The sequence below is a fragment of the Stegastes partitus genome, unplaced genomic scaffold, assembly GCF_000690725.1.
Source record: "Stegastes partitus isolate 25-593 unplaced genomic scaffold, Stegastes_partitus-1.0.2 Scaffold0, whole genome shotgun sequence".
NCBI classification, from domain to species: domain Eukaryota; kingdom Metazoa; phylum Chordata; class Actinopteri; family Pomacentridae; genus Stegastes; species Stegastes partitus.
Window position 1 is genome coordinate 1,032,679 of NW_007577731.1, and position 9,522 is coordinate 1,042,200.

At 46.0% G+C, this 9,522-nt stretch overlaps 1 protein-coding gene across 1 annotated transcript; it reads right to left on the bottom strand.

Annotated features, from left to right (window-relative positions):
- Positions 1 to 502: 502 nt before the first annotated feature.
- On the bottom strand, positions 503 to 9,522 carry lrrc8da (leucine rich repeat containing 8 VRAC subunit Da). Its single transcript, XM_008279750.1, has 2 exons — positions 9,241 to 9,522; positions 503 to 4,054 (listed from the first exon to the last, which is right to left on the bottom strand). Coding segments are annotated over exons 1-2 (2,559 nt in total). The 5' UTR covers positions 9,242 to 9,522; the 3' UTR covers positions 503 to 1,496.

Sequence of the window (9,522 nt, forward strand, 5' to 3'; positions counted from 1 at the left end):
TGCTAACCACTGAGCCACCATGCAGCCCTCAAGGAAATCTGATTCTTGCAGATGTATGAAAGATAATCACAGAGCAAAGGGAATCACACTGTACTTAAACTAGGCTGTGTGATCATGACATAGTGGATGTTGGTTGGTTCTGTCTGTACCTTATGCTAAGAGATTTATTTTTTTCCAAAAGGAAGCATTGAAACCCATTTGTTAGGTGTTTAGAGAACTCTTTCAGCTACTTGTGGTAGACACTTCCAGGTGTTTTCAGTCAACCAGGAGCCCTCCTAAGAAAAAGCAAAAAACCCCACAAAGAAACCACTTTGGCTTTAAATCCAAACCCTCTGAATGGCTTAAATGTATGAAGGTTTTTACAAAGATGCATCGCTGTAATTTTTCCTTTAAATTCCCTTAAATATACGTAGAAATGAGAAAAACTCACAATTTCATGTTGAGCATTCTGGCTGCAGCACTGAGTGGAGTCCACACAAGACAGATAAAGAAGGATCAGACATTTATCTAAAATCTGGTTTTATTGTACCATAAAGTTGTGAACTTTGAGCATAGGATCACCACGGTGGTACAGCAGCTCTGAAGAACACTTACATACAGGCCTACACAGAAGTACACTGAGAAGAACGAAGGCAGACATTATCATCGTGACATGATTGTGACGTTGCAGGACGCTCGGTCCTACCGGCGACCGGCTTCAGTCGCACGGTTCAGGTTTTAAAAGCCAGTGAGAAGATTTCCCTTTTATCAGCTCAGAACAAGTTATCACAAAAAGGACATTCAGCGATCTCTACATCGTCAGGTTTTCAATGTGCAAATGAGTCACTAACAGGCCGTGGTATACAATCTCTACAACGTGAAGGTAAAGGTTCGTTTACGGTGCTTTTAGTCTCCACCTGAGGTTTACGACGCTGAATTCATTCTGTTAGCTACGAGACAAGATTACGCAAGAGGAAAATATACACGGATTATGATTTGGACAGAAGTTTAAAAACTAGCAGGAGAGGGCTGTTGCATTGTGTTTGCTTCTAGAACACGTGGTTGTGCGAACGGAGTCTGTACGAAAAAGTGACGACATGAATTATTCATTTTTGGCCTTTTGTTTGTGAAAGCCCTCACTGTAAAAAAAACCCAAAAAAACAAAAACAAGTAGCAGCAGTTAAGGCAAAAAGATTGTTCCCCGTGGTTTCAAATATACCTGAGTACCTAAAACAATAAATCTACAAACTGTGTCACTGGAGCAAACAGTTTTGGTCTATTGAGTGTTTTATATATAAAGAAGCTCGATTTCTAGTTTTCGTTACTAAAAGCTAAGAAACAAAAAAATGCTCAATTAGATCGGCAACAACAAAAGCAATCTCTTCTAAGCCGTATTAAAATATAAGCAACTAAGACACCCCATTAAAATAATTAAGAAAATGCATTCATTTTTGTGGATAATACAATAATAAAAAGTGTCTTCGATCGGTTACCGCGATGCTCTCCGAGCCGTTGTGCTATAAGCCGTTGGTAAAGGTGGTGTCTCGGCTGATGCTCTCCTTGACTTCCCCGGGCAGTGTGTCGAAGAGGTGGTCCTCCACGATGAGGCCGCTTCTGCGCAGCAGGCGGCAGTTTCCCAGCTGGGCGGGCAGCCGGTCCAGACAGTTCCCCCTCAGCTCCAGCTGAGTGAGCTGCACCAGCTGACCCACGGACTCTGGCAGCGTGGTGAGCGCGTTGTGGCCCAGACACAGCACCTTCAGCTTGGTGCATCTGAACAGAGGCTTGGGCAGCACCTCCAGCTTGTTGGAGTTGATGGCCAAGTGCTGCAGGTTGTGGAGGAGGCCCACGTCTGGAGGAAGCACTGTGATGGAGTTGTGGCCCACATCCAGGTGTCGCAGCTTAGGGAGCGTGAACAAGGCCGGAGGCAGGGACTCCAGTTTGTTGTGAGAGAGGTGGAGGGACTCCAGCGACTTGACCTGGCCGATGGAGGAGGGGATGGTGATGATCTTGTTGTGCCACAGCTTAAGGCAGGTCAGCCGCTTGAGGTGCTGGAAGCTGATGATCTCCTCGATGGTCCGGATGTTGTTCGATTTCAGGTCAAGTTCCTGTAAGTTGGTCAAGCTGAAGATAGCGTGGGGGATCCGCTCCAGCTCGCAGGTGTGCAGCTCCAGTTCAATGAGATTTGTCATTTTTTTCAGGCTGTTTAGTACCAACAGTTTCGTACCATCGTTGTGCACCACTAAACGAATCAGATGTGGCGACAGCTCTGTGATGTTTGTGGGCATTTTTGTGAGGTTGCTCTTCAGGCATAATGTCTTTAAATGCCTCAGATCTCGCATGGACTCCAGGCCGATCATCTTGTTGTTTTCTGAGCTCAGGTTGCCGATTAGGTTGAGCTCCCTCAGGCTCCTCAGCAAATACACCCAAGCTGGGATCTCAGCCACGTCCGTGAACTTGACGTGCAGGCAGCGGAGATGGTCGCGCAGGAAAGCAAAACCCGTCTGCTCCACTTTGGCCGGACAGTGGCAGAGATGCAGCTCCTGCAGGCTGGTCATCTGGGAGACTTTTGCCGAGAACCTCACCTCAGGAATCAGCTCCAGCTTCAGCACTTCCAGATCCGTGAGGTCAAACACGGCGTTCGGGAGACCGGAGAGCATGAAGAGGTGCAGCTCCTGCTGGTCCTGTGCATTACGGGTCACAAGCTGCCGTAATTTCTCAAAGGTCCACTCGTGATTGAGGCTGATCTCCCTCAGCTTGTTTTCACTGACCTCGGACAAGAAAACCCCAAAGCGCTTGGAGTAGAGTTGGTCATACTGGTCAACCATGTGTAAAAGGAATGCAAAGTCATTTTTGACATCAGGAATGTCGCTGAAGCTGCTCTCCTCCCTGACTTTCTCAAATGAGTACTCCTTCAGCGGCCGTCTGAACACCCAGAACAGAGAGTACAGGCACGTCATGCCGTAGATCAGAATCAAAGCCATGTAGCTGATGAGCAGCTTGTTCAACATGAAAGCCATGTTGTGCGTACAGAAGAACTTCTTGTACCCTGTTAGCGGTTTTATATCAGGTTCACAATCGTGCTTAAAATTGATCTTAGCCAAAAAGGTGGACGTGTAGGACAATATCAGGATGAACTTGACTGTTTTGACGATGGTCTGTGCTACATAAAGCTTGTAGATAAAGTCACTGTCCTCCACGTGAGCTCTGAACTTCCTCACTTTCTCAAACAGAGCCTTGGCCTGCTCCCCATCCTTTTTATCCAGGATTGTCATACTACTCGGGACCTCTGCGATGGGCTTATCTGCAGAAAACTTCACCCCGAGCATGGGTGCGGACGGGCTGGTGTTGGCGCCGTCGTCCTTCCCCTCTAAAGACACCTGCTTGGGGGCCGAGGAGGTGCCGGTCAGCCTCTGCTTGTTCTCCTCAGAGTCCTCGCACGCTGTTTCAGACAAAGCCTTCGTAGTCCAGGGAGACTCGAAACACCTCCCCAGGATAGACACAAAGTGCTCAATCTTGGAGCTCGTTTTTGGGTATTTGAACCAGAAGTTGCTACTGACCATGAGAATGAGTGTGTGTATGAGGGTGAGGTATGGAAAGTACTTGGAATACCAGGGCAAGGCAACGTGGTAACATATTTGGTTAATAAAGATATACTGTTGATAGTCTAGGTTGGTTCTGACCCCCGTCGGTTGAGGCTGGTTGGCGTATTTCTCTGACACCACAGCGGTGTGTTGGTGCGTCACGTGGATCTCGCGGACCGCGTCGTCCGGTAGGTCCTTCGTGGCCAGCGGGATGGTGGCGACCACGGGGGCTCTGGTGGCAGCGGAGGAGGCCGCTTCCTGCGCGCTCTGCGGGGGGAACGAGTGAGGCTTGGCTCCCGAGGCCTCCTCCGGGTCCTCCAGACACGGCAGACAGGCCACCTGGTCCTTGGTGATCTGCATGGTCATGGCAAAAATGGCCAGCATGAGCATGACCAGCCCCAGGTAGTCCATGAAGACGTCCCACCATGGCTTCAGGATGCGGTACGTCGGCTGGATGTCGTTCAAGGAAGCGACTTCAGTGAGTGTGAACATCACTGCAAGAGATGGAGGACAGCCTGTTACACTCATATATGTTCATCTACAAAAATCAAGCTGAAACAGTCGAGTAATTGATTAATTTTAAATGGGCAAATAACACATTTTCCCCTCTTGGTCAGCTCTCTCTGGACTTCCTGGTTAATACGAGCATTTGCTGCCTGTTCATCATTATAAACTGATAATCTGCAGACCTTCTGCACAGTGATGGATTCGCTCCCTCTTTGGGCATTTTATAAACCAGCAAATCAAGAAAATCACTGACTATTTTTTGCACTTTATTACGCAACCTTCTTCTGTTTTGGCCTGAATATAAACAGCTGCAACAACCGGCCTCTTTGTCATCATGAGTAATCTTTCAGGAAGCCAAAACGAGCATTTTAAAAATAACATTTATCATGACTTTTCAGACTAAACTTGGACCAACACGTTAAAACCTTTTCTGGCTCAAATCTGCAGGAGTCGTGCCGTCCTTTGTTCTGAAGCTGCCGGAGTCACGTTTAATCCTCGTCTGGTAGTGAATGTGTAACTCTGAAGTCACAGCTGAGTAAGAGCGTACTCCACATTTCATCCTGGTGTGCTACGCTGAGTTCTCACTTCCCTCTTAGTTTTATTCAGTAAAGCCATAATGGCGTTTAAGTGCCGAGCCAAGCTTGAGCTAAATCCAGACGTATTACGGCGTGTTGTTTCTGGAGCAGCCCTTTGAAGCGGCCGTACGTCCACTGTTCTGACTCACCGAGACGTTTGGCACACATGTGTTTGATTTTAATGAGAACGGCTTTCCTGTTTAGTAGAATTTGGCACTCGAGGGATTATCTGGATAGCTGCTTGCATCATCTTTTATTTGATTCAGGCCATCTGAAACAAATGCATTTAGAAGAAATATACGTTTGGTTTCTTTAAACGCACCGAGATTCAATACTTCAGTTTGATTTTCTTTACACCAGAGGACATCCCCCCCACGCTGCTCACCAAACAGGAAGACAGAAATGACGCACTTCTGAGGAGAGATTTATCTGACTCTTTCCTGTCAGCAGCAGACATTTAAATTGCATGTATGTGATCATATTTTTGTCACAACTTCATCTGCAGGAGCTGTCTTTAGGTTTGTGGGAGGCAGCCGTACATGATATGTGTAGTGTTTGTAATAGAAAAAAAAATACATGTATAAGGTTTGGATTAGTGATGCACGATATGAAAAGTTCTGGCCAATACCGATATCCAATTGTCGATAACTGATATCACCCATGTCGATATTCAATTTTTGTTCACAGTGAAAAATGAGTATCAGTAAGCACTGTGAGAAAACTATTCAGAAGAAGCCCAGATCAGACCACATAGTCGTTATTACATGAGAAAAGCAAAACATATTTAAGTCCAGGACCACTTAAGTAAAAACATCTGTGAAACAGCAGCGATATCAAACGTAGAGACGAAGGCGCTGATGTTAGACAATCATCAGCTAAATGTGTTCATCAGACCAATACCAATGTGGTCGCCAATATATCGTGCATCCCGAGTTTGGATGATAGGTTGTCTGACATCTCTCTCACAGCTTTTTAATTTAATCAGTAGAATGTAGATCCACTACCTCCAAACTATAAAAACAAATAAGGGTCTGCTTCTCTCTGTTGCCATTTCTCAATGTCCATCCATCATCTCTACACCTTAACCCTCACCAGGGTCATGGGGGGGCGGAGCCTATCCCAGCTGACTCAGGGTGAAGGCAGGTTCACCTGGACAGGTAACCAGTCTATCACAGGGCTACACTTAGAGACAGACAACCAAGCACACTCACATTCACACCTATGGACAATTTAGGATCACCAATTAACCTCAGCATGTTTGTGGACTGTGGGAGGAAGCCGGAGAACCCGGAGAGAACCCACGCTGCACGGGGAGAGCATGGAGACTCCATTTCTAAACGTGAGAAAAGATTTTGCATGACTACATTAAAATGTGTAAGAACGTTCTGATCGAAAGACGGCGTTCACACGTTTGAATGCTTTCACACATTTAGCTATGCCGCGATATGCAGCTACAGCGCCGATGACCCGATATGTTTTCATACCAAACAAGCAAACAGCATGCAGGAGCAGACGGGCCGAACGGCACCGACCGACGTCAAAGGTCTCGTTACACATTGTTCATCCTGCACCAGATATCAGCGTCTCCTCACCAGAGCTGATCAATAAATAACTGGCAACTTTCAGCAAATTAAAATGCTTCAATCACCCTGTAAGAAGCACTGATAGGCCAAAGGTGTTTCTGCAGGTTTCTCTGATGCACGGTTCGTCCACCAGAGAGCACTCTATTTATTAAAACACAGCATATTAATACTGGCCTAAAAAACCCCAGTATGAGGCTACAGTCCTCACATTTAGACCAAGATGTCCCAGTTTGAGGTGCTTCTGCTGTCTAGGACTCCATGAGCTTCTTGTTTATATCAGGTCTTTTTCAGCGTGACTTGAAGGTAAATCAGCCTCACAGAACAAGGCGCTGGGCCCTCGGCGTAGGAAATGTCACTGGCGTTGTCTCGTACTACCATCACATTCTGCAAATCAACATTTTTTACTCAAAGACATTTTGACGTCACTGTCTGCGGCGAACAAGGCCCGTATTCACCAGCCTGGGAACATGTGAAATTTGATTAGCTTGGAGCGGCGCGCAGAGCTGAATGAAGCCGTCCTCCTCCGGCCTGGAAGTCCAGTCTCGCTGTAGTAAACTGTGACCAGCCCCTCAGTGTGTTTAGTCTTCCTTTTGTGGTTTTGTTTTAACGATTAATGACAGGGCCCTGACAAGGAGAGGTCATTTGTTTTAATAAAGTACAGTCGTGTTCATACTGACAGATGGCAAAGCATGACCCCTAAAAACTCATGTTTGTGTTAAAATTTCACATCTTTAATTTCATGAAACCACTAATTTTCTTCCTTAAAAGTGGCTCCATGGAACTAAACTGATTCTAAATAAACTATGAAGTCCCTCCACCACTCGCTGCAGCTCTGGCTCACCTACGATTCTACCCAAACACGGCAAAACTACTCTACGCTACTCAGTGGCAAGTTGTAATGCTGGAGTACAAGTTAGGGACTAGAAACTGATTCTGAAACAGAAATCCAAATAATGTGGTCAACTGTAACATCCAAATCGCAGGAGACGCAGTTTTGTTTTTTGTTTTTGAGAAACGGTAAACATGTGTCTCAACATGCCATTTGACATGAAGCAGAAACAGACAGAAATCATATTCTTCACCTATAAGGAGCAGGATTGTTTGGCGTAGATCATAGATTTACTTTTTTGTGGTAAGTGGAAAATTAATTTAAGGGGCTTAGAGGATCGTTATAGGCTCCTATACTTATACCTGTTGCTACATGCAGTGATGTTTTATTGACGTAAGTATATGTCGTCTTTAGTGATGCACGATATTAAAATTTCTGGCCAATACCGATATTAAGATTTTTGATATCGCCGATAACCGATATCACCGATGTCGATATTCAATTCTTGTTCACACCGAAAAATGAGTATCAGTAAGCACTGTGAGAAAACTATTCAGAAGAAGCCCAGATTAGACCACATAGTCTTCTTTATTATAAAGGTAAAACATATTCGGCTGGCCTGGGAACACCTCAGTATCCCCCAGGCAGAGCTGGGAAGCGTTGCCGGGTGGAGGGAGGTCTGGGACGACCTGCTCCGCCTACTGCCCCCGCGACCCGACCCCGGATAAGCGGAAGAGAATGGATGGATGGATGGATGGATATTTAAACATATTTAAGTCCAGGACCATTTAAGTAAAAACATCTGTGAAACAGCAGCGATATCAAACGTAGAGACGAAGGCGCTGATGTCAGACAATCATCGGCTAAATGTGTTCATCGGACCGATGCCGATGTGGTCGCCGATATATCGTGCATCATTAGCTGTCTTGTATTGATTTTAAGAGGAATGCATTACATAGTAGTTTTATACTTTTCTTTTACATATAATATTATATTTAGATTTTTTTAGCTTTCTATAGTTATTGCCTGTCAACTTGTTGTTGTTGTTGTTGTTGTGTATCACAGTTCCATTCATCAAACTCCTTGCGTGCGCGAGCTCACTTGGCAATTAAAGCTTTCTGCATTCATACTGGTTTGGAATGATAATTAACTTGACTTTTTAAACAAAACAAAAAAAAAGAACAATTTAAACTAAAATCAGGACCCATTTCGCAGGATTTGTACCATAATCACAATATTAGATTCAATTAGATAGAACTGTATTGATCCCTTTGGTGGGTACATCAGGGACATAGTAGAATATGATTTGTTTTGTACTTTTTGTAAGTCTTTAGCCCTATTCCAGCGTATAAAACATGTACTTACTGCCACGTTAACATGATAAAACAAGCTGATTTCCAGTGGAGGGTGTCAGCAGTGCAGCTCATGTCTGACTGTTGTGACTGAGCTGATTGTGGCTCCACAGGGGCTTTATAATTATCATTCCTCCCCCAGTCTGCTCACACATGGCAGAAGAAACACATCCAGACAGGCTTTGGAAAAAAAAAAAAAAAAGGAAAAAAAAAAAACCAACAACAACAAAAAAAACAGAGCTTTGCATGTGGGGGGCCCCCAGGACCAGGGCGGGGCCGTGTGCCACCACAGGCGGGCCCTGGCAGCGGGGCAGGCCGGTGAGGAGCCCCCCCTCCCTGGTTGAACCTGCGGAGGATCAGGCTGCTGCTCCAGACAGAACATATAAACCAGAGCACGTGAGAGCAGCGCTGCATGACAAGTCTAAGTTCATTAAGATAAATTAGAAGTTCAAACATGGCTCCCAGACTCTAATCTCATCTGAAGTCGGCTCTCAGGCTGAAGATCCTCTTTTTTTTTTTTTTTTTACTGCTGACTTTTGAACCACAACAGGAAATTTCTATCCTGACCTTTTTTTTTTTTTTTTTGCTCACGCAGGAGTTTTTCCGCAGTAATGTGTGCAGATGTGCGGATCAGGTGACGCAGGAACATCATGAGTCCCGGTGTTAAACATTCACACCGGCGGGCGGGCGGCCGGGCGGACCGGTCTCTGATCTGGACACCATTATCTCCTTCGCCACGCGGGAGGAACAATATCAGCCAAGTCGCTGCTGCCTCTTTGTGATTATTTCTTATGAAAGTTTCATCCACAACACAATAAAGCAGAATTCACTCACTTGCCGTGTGCGGTTATCTCAATCCAATTAGCCCTTCTTCGCCCCGCATGCCACTTTTCGATCCGCTCTTCAGGTGCGTCTTTAACCTAATTTCTGCGACCCGTTAAAAGCTGCGGGAGGGACGCCGGCGGCTGGAACGGAGCTCCGGAGGACGTCGGCTGGAGTCGCGGCGGCCGGTCGGCGGGGAGCCTTCATACCTGAGCCCGGGGAGCGCGGTCGGCTGCTCGGCCGTATGAGGAGCACTGAGCGCAGGTAGACCTCCGGCTCCGTGTATTTCTAAGA